Source organism: Nipponia nippon, unplaced genomic scaffold, assembly GCF_047370975.1.
Source record: "Nipponia nippon isolate SJK-2023a ecotype South Korea unplaced genomic scaffold, ASM4737097v1 scaffold_33, whole genome shotgun sequence".
In the NCBI taxonomy this organism is placed as follows: Eukaryota; Metazoa; Chordata; class Aves; order Pelecaniformes; family Threskiornithidae; genus Nipponia; species Nipponia nippon.
The window spans coordinates 3846170-3864490 of record NW_028262351.1 but is presented as its reverse complement, the minus strand read 5'-3'; the positions used below and the strand labels follow the sequence as shown (position 1 = coordinate 3864490).

The following is an 18321-nucleotide window of genomic DNA, read 5'->3' as shown; positions in this document are numbered from 1 at the left end:
TCATAAAGTTGTGGGTACAAGGAGTCTCCTGCATACCTTTTCTATCTCATGTAATTTGGCTACAAGCCAACCACTTTATCCTATAAATATGACAGCTTAAGTGAGCCTTTTTGGAGCTCTCCCTGCTAGGCAGTGTGGCTGCATGGTGGTGATCTTCCCCCCACCCCGGGACACCTCTCAAGGTTGCTCCTCGAGGCAGAGAGACCTTTTACCAATGACAGATATTTGCTAAGCGACCGATATCGCACATAACCTTTTGTCTTGGTGTCCTGGTTTTGACTGGGATAGAGTTAATTTTCTTCTTAGTAGCTGGTATAGTGCTGTGTTTTGGATTTAGGATGAGAATAATGTTGATAACACACTGATGTTTTAGTTGGTGCTAAGTAGTGCTTACACCAGTCAAGGACTTTTCAGCTTCCCATGCTCTGCCAGGTGCACAAGAAGCTGGGAGGGGGCACAGCCAGGCCAGCTGACCCAAACCAGCCAAAGGGTTATTCCATACCATATGATGCCATGCTCAGTATATAAGCTGGGGGGGGTTGGACGGGGGGCAACAATCGCTGCTCGGGGACGTGCTGGGCATTGATCAGCGGGTGGTGAGCAATTGCATTGTGCATCACTTGTTTTGTATATCCTTTTATCATTATTGTTGTTGTTATTATTATTATTATTATTTTCCTTCCTCTGCTGACCTATTAAACTGTCTTTATCTCAACCCATGGGTTTTTCCTTTTTTTTCCCGATTCTCTCCCCCATCCCACCCGGGAGGGTGGGAGGATGAGAGAGCGGCTGTGTGGTGCTTAGTTGCCGACTGGGGTTAAACCATGACACTTGGTAACTCTGACTGCATGCTGAATTGATGCTAATGAAACATTATATAAGCTTTGCATATATAATTCTTTTAGATATAAACTGTCGACCAAGTCTGAGGCTAGGATTGGATCCAGCCACACCTAGACTCCTCTCTGAGGAAGGAGTTTAGAAAGCAAGAGGGTCTACTCTGAACCTCATGACTCAACGGGAGGGTCCTCCTTACCCTCTGCATCTTCAGTCTCTCTGTGAATCATTCTAACTTGAGTGCAACTCAATTTCCCTTTGTATGATTCATCCCTGTTCGTGACAAATTGGCGTAGTCGGCAGGATAGCAAGTAGTATCTCTGATTACTTACGAAAGCATGGAATAAGTACAAGTCCCAAATTCTCAGAAGAATGGACTCGTGACAATTGGCATGATTGGGAAGCTATGGAAAAACAGCTAAATATAGCCAGAGGGCATATAAGAGATGGAAAAAGGAAAGGAATTATTTGCAAAATGCTAGGTACTTGTTTAGAAGCTGCTCATCAATATGGGAAGAATAACAATAAAAGGGAGCAGGACCTAAAAGAAGAAATAGAAGGCAGAAAAGCAGCTGAGTTAATACTGTCTTTGAAAATTGAACAGCTGTAGAAACAGTTACAGGAGGAAAAGGAGAAAAAACAAAAAATAGAAGAAAGGGTCAAAATGATGCTTATGCATGCTCCTCACTCCTCTAACACTGTACAGATCACAAAATTAATTGCATCCCCGGAAGAATGGGATGGGAATATATGGGGTAATCCCGATAATAGTGATTCAGATGATGATGATTCTTTACTTTCTTCAAATCCCCCTGAATATGAAGCCAGACCTATTGTTAAAAGAGAAATATCTGAAGGACCTTGGGGTGGTGCTCTGCGATATATTGTACGAGCCACTCCCTGGGATCCAATACAATTGGCAAATTTACAAGAAAAATATGGCAGAAAGCCAGGTGAAACTGAAACAGAGTATTTGTGGCAAGTCTGCCTGAGTGGCAGCAATTGAATAATGCTGGCTGGAGATGAAGCGAATGGCTTTTGGGGTCCAGGAGTTCTCTTAAATTCAGGACCCAACCATGCAAATACATCCCATTCTATTACTAGCAGTATAGCTTATTGGGCTGGAGGAATAGATGCTATGGAATGAGGTGAACCCTCCATAATCCCCATAAGATCTCTTAACGAGCTCTCTACAGCCATCACAAAAGCTGCCTGCATACAAGTCATTCATAGATGAGAACTCGGTGATATCCCAATATCTGCTACAATTGATTATGCGATGCTAAAACCACTACTTAGAGGAGCCCCAGCAGTTTTTAAACCCTATGTAATTGCCAAGCAGGATGAAAATAGAAGAGACACAGAACACAATGAGGGATTAGGTGAAAGTGATCCCCGCAACCATATCCCTACCTGGGCAGAATTAATGCATGACATTTTAAACCATGCCTGTGAAATGGGGTGGGACAACCCATTGACCGAAAAATCCGACCCAAGGCCCCAAACAGTAGAACACCGAGTGAGACCACTAAAAACACCCTCACAGGGACCAGGAATTAAGGAAAATATACCTAAAGACTCTCGAGCAGAATCCCGAGAAAGGAGAAATGAGCTGTGGAAGAAAGCATTAGCACTAGGCATTCCCAGAGCCACGATTCAAGGTCAGCCTACTGGCATTATCTTGAGTCTGGTTGAAGCATTCCAGAAATGAGATAACGGTGAAAGGAAGGAGGGTATTTCAACTCCTCCTTCGAAAGTCCCCAGAAAGGGAGACAACCCCTTCCTCTCCCTTAAGGAGGAATTGCAGGACATGAAGTCAAAAAAACGAGTAATGTCCAGAAGGCAATTCATAGAATCATAGAATCATAGAATCGTCAAGGTTGGAAAAGACCCTTAAGATCATCGAGTCCAACCATTAACCTATCACTGCCAAGTCCATCTATACCATGTCCTCAAGCACCACATCTATCCATTCTTTAAATACCTCTAGGGATGGAGATTCAACCACTTCCCTGGGCAGTTTTTTCTAATATCCAACCTAAACTTCCCCTGGCGCAGCTTGAGGCCGTTTCCTCTCGTCCTATCACTCGTTACTAGGGAGAAGAGACTGACCCCCACCTCGCTACAACCTCCTTTCAGGTAGTTGTAGAGAGCAATAAGGTCTCCCCTCAGCCTCCTCTTCTCCAGGCTAAACAACCCCAGCTCCCTCAGCCGCTCCTCATAAGACTTGTGCTCTAGACCCTTCACCAGCTTTGTTGCCCTCCTCTGGACACGTTCCAGCACCTCGATGTCCTTCTTGTAGTGAGGGGCCCAAAAGTGAACACAGGACTTGAGGTGCGGCCTCACCAATGCCGAGTACAGGGGCACTATCACCTCCCTGGTCCTGCTGGCCACACTATTCCTGATACAATCCAGGATGCCATTGGCCCTCTTGGCCACCTGAGCACACTGCTGGCTCATGTTCAGGCGGCTGTCAACCAACACCCCCAGGTCCTTTTCTGCCAGGCAGCTCTCCAGCCACTCCTCCCCCAGCCTGTAGCATTGCATGGGGTTGTTGTGACCCAAGTGCAGGACCTGGCACTTAGCCTTGTCGAATCTCATACAGTTGGTCTCGGCCCATCGATCCAGCCTGTCCAGGTCCCTCTGCAGGGCCTTCCTACCCTCCAGCAGATCGACACTCCCACCCAACTTGGTGTCATCTGCAAACTTACTGAGGGTGCAACTCAATCCCCTCATCCAGATCATCAATGAAGATATTGAACAGGACCGGCCCCATCACTGAGCCCTGGGGAACACCACTCGTGACCGGCCACCAACTGGAGTTGACTCCATTCACCACCACTCTCTGGGCTCGGCCATCCAGCCAGTTTTTAACCCAGCGGAGAGTGCACTTATCCAAGCCATGAGCACCCAGATTCTCCAGGAGAATGCTGTGGGAGACAGTGTCAAAAGCCTTACTAAAGTCCAGGTAGACAACATCCACAGCCTTCCCCTCATCCACTAAGCGGGTCACCTTGTCATAGGAGGAGACCAGGTTAGTGAAGCAGGATCTCCCTTTCATAAACCCATGCTGGCTGGGCCTGATCCCTCGGTTGTCCTGCACTTGCTGCATAATGGCACTCAAGATGATCTGCTCCATAATTGGGCCTGCCTGTCTGGAAAATAGAGGCTTATCAGTGGATAAGTGATGATGGCCCATACATTTTAATTCCAGTCAGTCCTCAAGGACAATTGGTAAAGTTTTTAATAGATACAGGAGCACAAATTTCAATATTAACACAACAGGATGCCGAGATGCTGGGTGTATGACCTGGATGGCAAAGAGTTAAAATTACTGGTGTGAACGAGGCAAGTGCTATTTGCCAAACCGTGAAAGTTAATCTATGGCTCCCTGGTGAGAAGCGCATGTTGTTTACTCGATTTATAATCAATGATCACAATGAAAATATTTTAGGGATTTGATGTTTTGAATGGCCAAACCTGGCGCTTGCCGTATGGCAGTGTGTGGTCCTTCGGTTTAAATATTAACCCAGACCCTGATAAAAATCAGGAGGCTACAGTGCGTGTACTCCATGCTGCCCCAGCATCTCCCTCTGAGTGGGACATCTCTCAGAGACGCGAACTTCTAAGTTTGCATACAGAGGCCTGACCACAGGACCTGGGCTGAACTCCATCTCCTTTCACTCCTTGAGACTCGACCTTCGCCCATTGAAATAATCATTGTAAGTAAGAATTTCACTGAACTCAAGGGGAATTTTTACTAGATACCTTTATATATGCATATTGTGAGTATTTCACTAAATTCGCGATAAATTACTAGGCCTATTGTGTGTGTGTGTATCGATACAAATATTGTAGTAAGCCCTATTTCATCATCTTGTAGATGCTAAATTAACCAATGATTAATTACTGCTAAATTCCTGTGATTCTCTCTTAACTGTGAACAAACCTTAAACTGCTGCTAGGCATATGTAATCCTTAGACGTAAACCGTTGACCAAGTCTGAGACTAGGATTGGATCCAGCCGCACCTAGGCTCGTCTCTGAGAAGGAGTTTAGAAAGCAAGGGTGTCCATTCTAAACCTTGTGACTCAATGAGAGGGCCCCCTTTTCCTCCTTATATTTTCTTCAAACTCAGTTTCCTCTTTCTTTCTCTTTTTTTCTCTTTCTTTTCTCTCTTTTCTATTCCATTCATTTAATAAGTAATAGAGTGAACCTTGCCATTGAACTTTGTTAAATCACACTTTTATAGATTTCTATTAAAATCACTATTTCCAAATATCTTTGATGGTGATTCTTTAAGCAGCCTAACCACTCATCTGTGACACATGTCTGCACATGGCTATTCATAAAACTGCCTAATCAATACATAGCATGCGTATATCTGAAATTGCCATGTGTGATGTGTATGACACCTGTGTGATCCCTAATTGCCTTTATCTTCCTTATCCTTAGGCCAATTTTGTCTGTTTCTAGTAGCTCTTTCTGGCTGTATGAATCAGCTTTGGCCATGATTTTTATTCTACTGGCTCACTGGCAGCATGTTGCCGTAACAATTGGGTCCTAGTGTTGTGGTTGAACTGTAACTTCATCAGCAATCTTGTTATTTTTAGTTTTAAAATGAAATCCTGAGTCTCTCTGATTTTATTTCCCATCTTATTAAAAGTGGCTCTTAAATGGTGGTCATTTATTAATTTTACCTGCAGTAAATGCACTCTATTTCTAAATCTGTGTTGGCTCTCACTGGCAGTGATGGAGTTTAATAACAAAATCAATGCACTCTTTGTGCACACCTCCATGTAGTGGGCGCAAAGTCCTGGAAAATGACCAAAATGTAGACAGGCAATTTCTCTAGAGAGACACAAATATTAAAGATAACTAATAAAGAAGGAATGGTGTCTAGCGCAGATTTACTGAAGGAGTTTGAAAAGGCTGTGGCCCCAAGATAAGGACTGCCTGATGCACGCTTGGCTGCTTCATGCACCAGCAACCGTGCCCAAGCTACAGATGCATCCTCCCTCTAGTGGCACATTAGTTTAAATTAGACAACACAAAGAGAAAACTACAGACCTTACTCTTTAATTAGCAAGTGAAGCCAGCATGGAAATAGTGAATTTTGGTAGCGCAATTAAGAAGGCCAAGAGTCCCAAGACTCCATAGTTGTGCTGTGGCCAGTGGGTGAGGCCGATAGCTGTTCATGGTCCAGCCCATCCCATAGACCTTCATGTTGGGGAAGCACTTGTAGCCTCTCTCGCATGTATTCGGAAGGACCAATTTTATACTGCTAGAATGTCTTTGTTTAGCTTTTCCTGCTCTTGTAAATTATTTCACTGTTGATTCTGCCCTACAGAAAACTGTGTCTCTATAGAAAAAGGGGCTGCGTTGTGCTTTTCTACTTCACTGGAGTGTCTCTAGGTTCCTATGTTAAACTTAATGTATTTGTTTTAAAGTTTTCTAGGCTGCTCTCTGTGATGGGCTCTCAAAAATGCTGCTCACAGTGAAAAAGCGCTGGATGCTAGACCTTGGGCTAAGATAGTGTATGTATATTCAGTTTACAATAATCAGAGAACTCATTTAAATAGGGGAGGGGATTGGATACAGATGAAACCAGGGATTAATCACTGAGTTTTAATTGAACTACTGGATTAAAGCTCAAAGTTATATCACTTTAATATAGACAAATCTTTTGCAGCAGACCTGTATCCTAGCTTAAAAGAAGATGTTTCTATTTATATCCTCATCTTGGAGGAGAAAAACCTTCTTTTTTAGATTATTTCTGTGTTTAAAATCTCCTTGATGTTGTAGCATGTTCTTTTACCTATAGGAACTTGAAACCATGCACTTTGACTTTCTTAGTGGTATAAAACACTTCCCCATAAGGGGTTGCTATAGACAGTGTGGTATGCAAGTGATGGTTTCAGAGAGCAGCCTTTCTTCCCAAGGAAATGGTTGATGCAGATCTATTGTTCTGAGTAATAGATGGTCACCCAGTTGCACTATTGCAAGCTCAGGCAGAAATGTCCCTTTCACAAATTGCTAAGATATACTTCATGTATCTTGGGGGAGGAAAAGAAAATTCACTGTTCCCTTCCTACAGCTGATCACTATGACTTTTACTTGGCTAAAGGGACTATGCTAAAAGTAGGATCACTGACAATTTCTTTTAACCTCTGTTCTTGAAGTGTCGGGAGCACAAGCAGGGCATGCTAGTACCCAGCTTGCTCACCTTCTGAACTCAGCCTTCCCTTCAGAATGGTGATGCAGTTCTCCTTGTGGTGGTAGTCTGGTGGTCAGTGAGCCTAACAACCACCACTGGATAAGACGACTTGTAGTTTCGTACCTGTTGCTTTGTTCCATCTTGCACTCTAAACTACTTATCAAGCTTCTGCAACGGACTACTGCTCTGTTGTTGTCATATGAGAAGGGATAGCAGGCTTCTACAGACTTAAATTACAAGGTAGGTCTCCATGAGAATTTCAGTTTAAGAGCAACAGCTGTTTTCAGGCAATCAAAAAAAGCATTTACTTGCATGGGACTGGAAAAGTATAAGCTTCCCTCTTATTCCTGTTCTTGGCTTCAATGATTGCTGAGTGTCGTGGTTTAACCCCAGCCAGCAACTATGCACCACACAGCTGCTTGCTCACACCCCATCCCCAGTGGGATGGGGGAGAGAATTGGAAGGGTGAAAGTGAGAAAACTCATGGGTTAAGAACAGTTTAATAACTGAAGTTAAATAAAATAGTATAATAGTAACAATAATAATATAATAATACAGTAATAATATACAAAGCAAGTGATACATGATACAATTGCTCACCACCCACTGACCGATGCCCAGCACGTCCCCGAGCAGTGATCACTGCCCCCTGGCCAACTCCCCCAGTTTATATACTGAGCATGACATCATATGGTATGGAATAGCCCTTTGGCCAGTCTGGGTCAGCTGTCCTGGCTGTGCCCCCTCCCAGCTTCTTGTGCACCTGGCAGAGCATGGGAAGCTGAAAAGTCCTTGACTGGTGTAAGCTCTACTTAGCAACAACTAAAACATCAGTGTGTTATCAACATTATCCTCATCCTAAATCCACAACACAGCACTATACCAGCTACTAGGAAGAAAATTAACTCTATCCCAGCTGAAACCAGGACAGTATCCACCCCTTATTCCATACCATATACATCATGCCCAGGTCTTACCCTTTCCAATACATTCTAATTAATCACTACCACTTTTCCAGTCTTTTGATATATATATATACACACATAGATATAATTTCCTTAGTCTATGGGCTATCCCTCTAAAACATTCGTTGAGTTCATTTAGTCCATGACTTTGGGCTTCATCCATCATAACAGTCTTTCAGGGCAGGAGAGATGGTGTGTGGTGGTGGACTGTTGCATGCTGAAGCCAATTCTGGTTCTATCAAATCTGCACTTTGCTCAGTTTCCTCAAAGTTCATTCTTCATTAATTTGGGTGATTCTTACTGTAACACTGTTGGTATGGCACATAGTAATCATAGAAGTGATGACATCCAGTATTCTATAGCAACTAACATTATCCAGTTCATTTCATTGGCTATTTTCAACCTGTCATGGTTTAACCCCAGCCAGCAACTAAGCACCACACAGATGCTCGCTCAATCCACACCCGGTGGGGGACACCCAAACCAGGACACACCGAAAATCAAAGTCCCCTGAGGTACACATCGGACTTCCCCATCCTCCCGCATCACCCATCAAGTGCACTCAGGTCCTTGAGCAAAAGCAATCCCATGAATGAGTTTACCTTTGCCTGAGGCGGGAGTAACCCAGACTGTCTTCCCCAGCATATTTTTTATGTGCACTACAGGGACTTTATCTCCCTCTACAGTGCGTAAAAGTTTTGATTGGGCAGGGACAGCTCAATTGGCAGATGCCCTAGTGTTGACTAACCAGGTGGCCTTTGCTAAATGTATATCCCAGTGTTTGAATGTCCCACCACCCATTGCTCTCAGTGTAGTCTTTAACAGTCCATTGTATCATTCGATTTTCCTGGAGGCTGGTGCATGACAGGGGATGTGATATACCCACTCAATGCCGTGCTCTTTGGCCCAGGTGTCTATGAGGCTGTTTCGGAAATGAGTCCCATTGTCTGACTCAATTCTTTCTGGGGTGCCATGTCGCCACAGGACTTGCTTTTCAAGACCCAGGACAGCTTTCCGGGTGGTGGCGTGGGGCACAGGATACGTTTCCAGCCATCCCGTGGTTGCTTCCACCATTGTAAGCACATGGCGCTTGCCTTGGCAGGTTTGTGGGAGTGTGATATAACCAATCTGCCAGGCCTCCCCATATTGATATTTCAGCCATCGTCCTCCATACCAGAGAGGCTTGAACCGCTTGGGTTGCTTGATTGCAGCGCATGTTTCACATTCATGGATGACTTGTGCAATAGTGTCCATGGTCAAGTCCACCCCTCGATCACGAGCCCATCTCTATGTTGCATCCCTTCCTTGATTGCCTGAGGTGTCATGGGCTGACTGAGATGATAGAAATAGCTCACACTTACGTTCCCAGTCCAGATCCACCTGAGCCACTTCAATCTTAGCAGCCTGATTCACCTTCTGGTTGTTTTGATGTTCTTCAGTGGCCCAGCTCTTGGGTACGTGAGCATCTACGTGGCGTACTTTTACAACCAGGTTCTCTATGTGGGCAGCAATATCTTGCCACAATGCGGCAGCCCAGATGGGTTTGCCTCTGTGCAGCCAGTTGCTTTGCTTCCATTGCTGTAACCACCCCCACAGAGCATTTGCCACCATCCATGAGTCAGTATAGAGATAGAGCATTGGCCACTTTTCTCGTTCGGCAATATCTAAAGCCAGCTGGATGGCATTCACCTCTGCAAACTGACTCAATTCACCTTCTCCTTCAGCAGTTTCTGCAACTTGTTGTACAGGACTCCATATGGCAGCTTTCCACCCCCGATGCTTCCCCACAAGATGACAGGACCCATCAGTGAACAGGGCATATTGCTTCTCATTTTCTGGCAGTTTATGATACGGTGGGGCCTCCTCAGCACGCGTCACCTTCTCCTCTGTAGGTATTCCGAAATCTTTGCCTTCTGGCCAGTCCGTGATCACTTCCAAGATTCCTGGGTGACTGGGGTTTCCTATTCAAGCCTGTTCCAATGCAGCTCAAACCCCTTCATATGCCGCCAATATCTCTTTTTCAGTTGGCGTATAGTGGGCCTTGGATCCTCTGTATCCCTGACTCTAAAACCCTAGGGGTCGACCTCGAGTCTCCCCTGGTGCTTTCTGCCAGAGGCTCCAGGTAGGGCTATTTTCCCCGGCTGTGGTGTAGAGCACATTTTTTACATCTTGTCCTGCCCGGACTGGCCCAAGGGCGACTGCATGAACTATCTATCTCCTGTTTAATTTGTTCAAAGGCTTCTCGTTGCTCAGGGCCCTATTTGAAATCATTCTTCTTCCGGGTCACTTGATAGAGAGGGCTTACGATGAGACTGTAATTTGGAATATGCATTCTCCCAAAACCCACAACGCCCAAGAAAGCTTGTGTTTCCTTTTTGCTGGTTGGTGGAGACATGGCTGTTATTTTGTTGATCACATCCATTGGGATCTGACGACGCCCATCTTGCCATTTTTTTCCTAAAGACTGGATCTCCTGTGCAGGTCTCTTGACCTTACTTTGTTTTATGGCAAAGCCAGCCTCCAGAAGGATTTGGACTATTTGCTTCCCTTTCTCAAAAATTGCTGCTGCTGTGTTGCCCCACACAATGATGTCATCAATGTATTGCAGGTGTTCGGGAGCCCCACCCTGTTCCAGTGCAGTCTGGATCAGTCCATGGCAAATGGTGGGGCTGTGTTTCCACCCCTGGGGCAGTCGATTCCAGGTGTACTGGACCCCCCTCCAAGTGAAAGCAAACTGTGGCCTGCACTCCGTTGCCAAAGGGATTGAGAAGAACGCATTAGCGATGTCAGTTGTGGCATACCACTTGGCTGCCTTTGACTCCAATTCGTATTGAAGTTCTAGCATGTCCGGCACGGCAGCAGTCAGCAGTGGTGTAACTTCGTTCAGGCCCCAATAGTCTACTGTTAGTCTCCACTCTCCATTACACTTTCACACTGGCCATATGGGACTGTTAAAGGGTGAGCGAGTCTTGCTGATCACTCCTTGGCTCTCCAGTTGATGAATCAGCTTATGGATGGGAATCAGGGAGTCTCTGTTGGTGCGATATTTCCACTGGTGCACCGTTGTGGTGGCGATCGGCACCTGTTGTTCTTCGCCCCTCAGCAACCCCGCAACAGAAGGGTCCTCCGAGAGGCCAGGCAAGGTAGACAGCTGTTTTATTTCCTCCGTCTCCAAGGCAGCTATACCAAAAGCCCACCGTTACCCTTTTGGGTCCTTGAAACACCCTCTCCTGAGGTAGTCTATGCCAAGGATGCACGGGGCCTCTGGGCCAGTCACAATGGGGTGCTTTTGCCACTCATTCCCAGTTAGGCTCACTTCGGCCTCCAGTACAGTCGGCTCTTGGGATCCCCCTGTCACTCCAGAAATCCGGATGGGTTCTGCCCCTTTATAGCTTGATGGCATGAGGGTACACTGTGCACCGGTGTCCACTAGAGCCTTATACTCCTGTGGGTCTGATGTGCCAGGCCATCGAATCCACACAGTCCAGTACACCCGGTTGTCCCTTTCCTCCACCTGGCTGGAGGCAGGGCCCCTCTAGTCCTGGTCATAGCATTCGTTGCTCACTTCTTGTAAATGTGAATCACAAGTCCCTTTATTAAGACCGGAAGCAAAATCAGGCCTTCTACTCTGTCTGGGGAACTGCCCACTGGAAACTGGAGCAGCCATTTTCCTGGAAGAACTATAGAAGTCAAATTAAAAAACATCTTTAACAGCAATTCCGAAATCCATTCCAATTCAAATAGACTTCATAAGTTGTTTTTTTTTTTAAAATCTGAATTTTGAAGATCCCAGTTTCTTGATTTCTCACTTTGACTGCTGTGACATCAGCATCCCAAAGGGCACAAACCTGAAGTCCACAGCTTTGCCTTACTCCTTATATAGAGCATTCACAGTATATCCAGCTAAAGTTACATATAACCTGCTCAAGTTAACCCTTGCAACATACATATGTTTAGGCAAGGAATTTTGTTCCAGCTCTCTCTTTTGACAGTGCAGGGCAACCCTATTTTTAAAACAGATTTAAAACAAATTAAATTTTATTGTTAAGGGAAAAACCCCATCCATACTTTGATTAATGAATCTTTACTGTCAAATTCTTACAGCAATTTATTCTTAATTAGGTAGAAAAGTGTCAGCATCCCAAAAAATATTCGCAGAAGTTGCTGGATTTGAACAGTCTTAAAGAAAAGGTAAGTTCTTCTTACAAGTAATGTTTCTCCTACTGTCGATGGTGTGTGAAGTCAGACGAAAGGGAGAAAGCTAGATCTGATGGTATCTTCACTTGCATTTCTGCTTTGAGTGGCAAGACACCATCCTCTTCATCAGTCCATTCTTTTATCTGAAAAAAAAAAGAACATCACGTTAAAAACAAAGGTGATATTATAAATATTTTAACACTTATAATCATCATACATTTATGGCTTAGTGTGCTGGTTTTGGCTGGGATAGAGTTAATTTTCTTCATAGTAGCTAGTATGGGGCTATGTTTTGGATTTGTTATCAAAACAGTGTTGATAATACAGGGATGTTTTTGTTATTGCTGAGCAGCGCTTACACAGAGTCAAGGCCTTTTCTGCTTCTCACACCACCCCTACAACAAGTAGGCTGGGGGTGCACAAGAAGTTGGGAGGGGACACAGCCAGGACAGCTAACCCCAACCAACCAAAGGGATATCCCATACCATATGATGCCATGCTCAGCAATATAAAGCTGGGGGAAGAAGAAGGAAGGGGGGGCGTTCAGAGTGATGGCGTTTGTTTTCCCAAGTAACCGTTATGCGTGATGGAGCCCTGCTCTCCTGGAGATGGCTGAACACCTGCCTGCCGATGGGAAGCAGTGAATGAATTCCTTGCTTTGCTTTTCTTGTGCATGCAGCTTTTGCTTTACCTATTAAATGTCTTTATCTCAACCCACGAGTTTTCTCACTTTTACTCTTCCAATTCTCTCCCCCATCCCAGTGTGGGGGGAGTGAGTGAGTGGCTGTGTGGTGCTTTGTTCCTACGGGGGTTAATCCACAACAGAGGTGTAGTTCTCTGCTAAGTGAAGACAGGCAAAGTTAGGTTATTACATAGGCCTACAAGTCTTGTGGCTCTATGTCAAAGTGCTCATAATATAACTTTTTACCTTGAAGATATTTCAATCAACTTGAGGTAATTCTAATTCCAGGGAAAAGGGCACAAATCCTCTGCTTATGGAGAGGCGCACGTTGCTTTGTAAACTCTACCTACTGGAATATTTCATCCCAAAATAATGTTCAGTCTAATGTCTTTGGCAATCATCTCCTCTCCCTTAGTATGACTGCCTTCAGGCAGCACACCGTTCAGCATTACTAATTCCTTCTGTTTGGTCTTTTATCCTCTTCCCAAGAAACCGTTTCATGGACACCTAAGAGTTTTGTTTCAGTGGAGATGCTGCTATGCATTTATATCAGAGAAGGCTAAGTAGTTGTTCTGTGCCTACACCACTGAATACCCTAAATATAAGGATCAAGACCTTGTACATTACCCAATCATCTGAAATGAGACAGCAGTGCAGAGAACAGAGGACAGGTATGATGTGCATGTGGTGACCTGCACTGCTAAGGAAACATGATGTAATGTTCTGAACTAGATATAGTTTCCTAATGATACTCCCTTGTGTCCGTGTTTACTATACTTCAGTAGAGGTGACAAAAGTGAGCATGAACCAGTGAAAAGTGAACCCAATCAACATTTGCCAAGACGATAAGTTTCATTAACTGGAGATGGCAGAAAACATTCCTTTGAGCTGCACCTATACTAGCATTTAGGGATCCAAGGACACATCTAAATTTGTCTGGAGGAGCTAGACAGGTAAAGCCAGAGGAGATTGAAATGGCTCATTTCTGTCCATAAACAGAACCTCCACTTTGTCCAAGACTGGTTTGCTGAAGAGCAAATCTCATCCACCTAGTGGGTTAACTTCAGGGTAATCATACAGTCACATACAGCAAGGGACAAGCGTACCCTCCGCACTGTGCCAGCAGTCTACCTTGTACCTGCAAGTAGATGTTGAATAAGAGCAAAAAGAAAGACTTACTTATGGAGAAATGGTACACAACAACCAAAATGACCTACAGTTGGAAGTACAGTTTGCTATCATTGTTCATTCTTCCATTCCACTGAACATCCTTTCAGAAAATGTAGTGTACTACTCTGGATCCTTGCCACTTCTTTAAGAAATATCTATTGATTGACAACATTAAATTATGCAGAAAGGTCCAGCAGAATGGGAACGGATGGCTGCTCTCCATCCATTGACAGCATCAGTATGATTTGTGTCCTATGTCCTGCCTGAGCCAAGATTTTACTGGATTTAAGATACCTACTTCAATTAGATGAATGTGCAGCTGGAAATAGCTGCTCAAGTTTTTCCACCAGATAATACCAAAGTAAGTGACTTAGAAGCAGATCTTACTATCAACATTATTTTAAGATACACAAAAAGGAGAGAAAGTACCAAACTCCAGTAATGGAAGAAGATAGCTGGTGGCTTCCTGAAAGAGAGAAATTACATCATGCTGTTTAGAAAGTAATCCAGAATGTGCATTATTTTTTATATGAAGCAATTCTCACAACATTTGCTGCTGGTTCTATTACAGGTTTCAAGCATTTAAGATTAAGAAAGAAATTGTGATTATGGCAATTTCAGTGAAAGTAGAAAGGAAATTTCACATGGACAATAACAAAGCCTTAGCAGGGCCTTGAAGAAAACATTTAATGTTTCAGTCCGACTGTTTAAGCTTTTTTTTTCTACCATGAGTGCTCTCTGTCATTTATGTGGCACAAGAATGTTTACTGAAAGTTATTAACCGCTGGAAAAAGCTAAAGATGGAACTGGCATATTTGCCATCATCAGAATTCCTTAATGATTTATATATGCTCTAACTCAAATAGTTTTACTAGATGCCAACAGCCAAGCACCTACACAGCCACTTGCTCGCTCCATGCCATCCCTTCTCCCTGCCAGCAGGGGCAAGAATAGGAAGAGCAAAAGTGAGAAGACTCATGGGTTGATATAAAGACAATTTAATAAGTGAAGGAAAGAGGGGAAAAAACAAATTATGCAAAAGCAGTCATTCACACCTCCCACAGGCAAACCGATGCCCAGCCACTCTCCAAGCAACAGCCACCTTGGAAGCCAAAACCACCATCCCCTTCTTCCTCTACCCCAGTTTTATTGCTGAGCATGATGTTATATGGTATGGAATATCCCTTTGGTCAAGTCGTCTCAGCTGTCCTGTCTGTGTCCCCTCCTAACCTCCCCAGCCTACTCACTTGGGGGGGGCAGCATGAGAAAAAGAGAAAGCTTTGATGCTATGCAAGCACTGTTCAGCAATAGCTAAAATATTGGTGTGTTATCAACAGTTTTAGTCACGAATCTAGGCTGAACACCTGCCTGCTGATGGGAAGTAGTGAATGAATTCCTTGCTTTGCTTTGCTTGTGTGCGCAGCTTTTGCTTTACCTATTAAACTGTCTTTATCTCAAGCCATGAGTTTTCTCACTTTTACTCTTCCAATTCTCTCCCCCATCCCACCAGGGGGGAGTGAGCGAGCAGCTGTGTGGTGCTTAGTTGCTGGCTGGAGTTAAACCACGACACCAGGAAAGCAAGGCTCCATCACGCATAATGGTTATTTGGAAGACAAATGCCATCACTCCGAATGTCCCCCCTTCCTTCTTATTCCCCCAGCTTTTATTGCTGAGCATGACATCATACCGTATGGAATATCCCTTTGGTCAGTTGGGGTCAATTGTCCCAGCTGTGTCCCCTCACAACTTCTTGTGCATCCCCCAGTCTACTCACTGATGGGGCAGTCTGAGAAGCAGAAAAGTCCTTGACTCTGTGTAAGCACTGCTCAGGTAAAACATGGGTGTGTTATCAACATTGTTTTGGTCACCAATCCAAATCATAGCCCCATACAAGCTACTGTGAAGAAAATTAACTCTCTCTTAGCCAAAACCAGTACACGTGCATATTTATATTTATTGTCTCGCTGAAAAGACATTTTGTGTTCACAGGATTCAAATTTTCATGGTGATGCTACTTGTAATAGCAAATCACTTCCTGCATTATAGATCTCCAACTATTATTTATTTACTTTTAGATGTAGCAGAAAAAGATCCAGTAAAATGTCTAGGAGCCACTGAGAGCTTAACTTCAATGAAAATCTAATCACAAAAATTCCACATTGAAACAACATTTAGTGTATATATAAAACCAAATAAGTTCAGGTTCATCACTATTTATTTTATGACAGAGGCACATTCTATGGCCTAGCATGTCCAAGCCAGAATCATGTACTATTTGATGCAGTGTATCTAGGAATGAATATATGTTTTCACCTTCATTTCCCACAGAAACAAAGTTTACACTGTTCCACTGTTCAGCTGTCTGTTGGTATCACCATGCCACCCCACACATACCTTTAGCATTTCAAATTTATTTTAGAAACAGAGATTGAAATACCAGAGATGATAAAATCCCTAGAAGTTTTGTGAAAGTTAGTATCTGAAAGACCCAAATCTGTTTCTCTACAGTTTTTCAATTATTCTGGTTAGCAACACCTGATTGGCAAATCACCACATGCATAGTTCCAGACTAGCCAGGTAATGCACTTGGCCTTGCCAAGTGACAAAACAATAAAGGAACAGAGAGGAGGGATGGGCACTGGAATTAATGTAATTGGGAAAGGAAAAGACAGGACATAGGGACATAAATCTGCAGGAGACCCATCTTATGCTGCTTAAGGGACAAGTTGTTAATAGATTCTCTTAGAGCAATTTTTTATGTTCTGTATGAAACTCTCTCTTAAATCGATAGTGAAGTATCTACACTCTTGTTCTTTTCAGAGAAAAAAAAAGTTCATCTAATTGCACATTTATCCATTCTTCCATGACTACCACAATACTTAAGTACAGCAGGTCCGGTTTGGAAACTGCCAAGGTCTGTATAACTTTTGCACACACCCAAAAAGTGTACAAATGCACCATTTTATGCAGGTAGACTGTAGGACATGATCTAAAGATTGCCTGGTTCCTTCTCTCCCAGGACACAAATTTGGTTTGAGTAATTGCTGCGCTTGCCCAATTCCTTGCAAAGCTCACTTTTCATCAGTTCACGTAGTTCCTGCTACATTATTTCCTACAACATACAACTCACATCACAGATTATTTTCCCTCAAGGTTAAACCTCCTTGGGGTACACACCAGATCTCCCCATCCTTCTGCATTACCCACCAAATACACCCAGGTCCTTGAGCGAAGACAATCCCACGAATGGGTTTGCTTTTTCCCAAGGGAGGAGCAATCCACACTGCCTTCCTCAGCCACTTCCCTATGTGCACTATGGGGACCTTATCTCCTCCCACAGTATGTAGGGGCTTGGCTTGGGCAGGACCAAGATGGTTAGCAGATCCTCTGGTGTTAACCAGCCCAGTGGCTTCTGCTAAAGTGGCTTCTGCTAAAGTGGCTTCTGCTAAAGTGGCTTCTGCTAAATTTATATTCCAGTGCCCCATTGCCCAATGCTCTCAACATAGTCTTTAACAGTCCATTATATCTCTCAGTCTTTCCAGAGGCTTGTGGGTGATAGGGGATGTGATACGCCCAGTCAATGCCATGTTTCTTGGCCCAGGAGTTTATGAAGTTATTTTGGAAATGAGTCCCATTGTCTGATTCAATTCTTTCTGGGGTACCACGTAGCCACGAAATTTGCCTTTCAAGGCCTAAGATGGTGTTTCAGGCAGCGGCATGGTTTACAGGGTATGTTTCTAGCCAACCGGTAGTCGCTTCCACCATGGTGAGCACGTAGCGCTTGCCTTGGCGTGTTCGTGGCAGTGGTCCAATATAGTCAATTTGCCAGGCCTTGCCATATCAAAAACCCAGCCACCACCCTCTGTTCCGGGGAGATTTTACTCGTGTGGCTCGCTTGATTGCAGCACCTGTTTCACATTCATGAGTGACCTGCGTGATGGCCTCCATGGTCAGGTCCACCCCTCGATCACGAGCCCATCTGTATGTTATGTTGCATCTCTCCCTAGATGTCCCGATGTTTTGTGGGCCCATTGAGCTACAAATAGCTTAACCCTTATGCTCCCAGTCCAGGTCCACCTGAGACACTTCAATTTTGGCAGCCTTGTCTACCTGTTCATTGTTTCGATGTTCTTCAGTGGCACAGTTTTGGTGCATGTGAGCATCTACATGGCGTACCTTTACAGCAATGTTTTCTACTTGTAGAATGTAGCAGCCCAAATGGATTTACCTCTGCACTGCTACCGTTGCTGTAAC

At 44.2% G+C, this 18321-nt stretch overlaps 1 protein-coding gene and 1 pseudogene across 1 annotated transcript in view; both read left to right on the top strand.

Annotated features, from left to right (window-relative positions):
- LOC104013991 (creatine kinase S-type, mitochondrial) overlaps positions 1 to 16926 on the top strand; it is an 83163-nt gene extending 66237 nt beyond the window's left edge. Inside the window, exons 10-11 of the mRNA XM_087770694.1 lie at positions 12141 to 12209; positions 16888 to 16926. Of these exons, the coding sequence (XP_087626820.1) occupies positions 12141 to 12209; positions 16888 to 16908 (90 nt within the window). The 3' untranslated portion in view covers positions 16909 to 16926. The remainder of the gene's footprint in view (positions 1 to 12140; positions 12210 to 16887) is intronic.
- LOC148054196 (uncharacterized) lies at positions 825 to 2548 on the top strand (annotated as a pseudogene).
- Positions 16927 to 18321: the final 1395 nt, after the last annotated feature.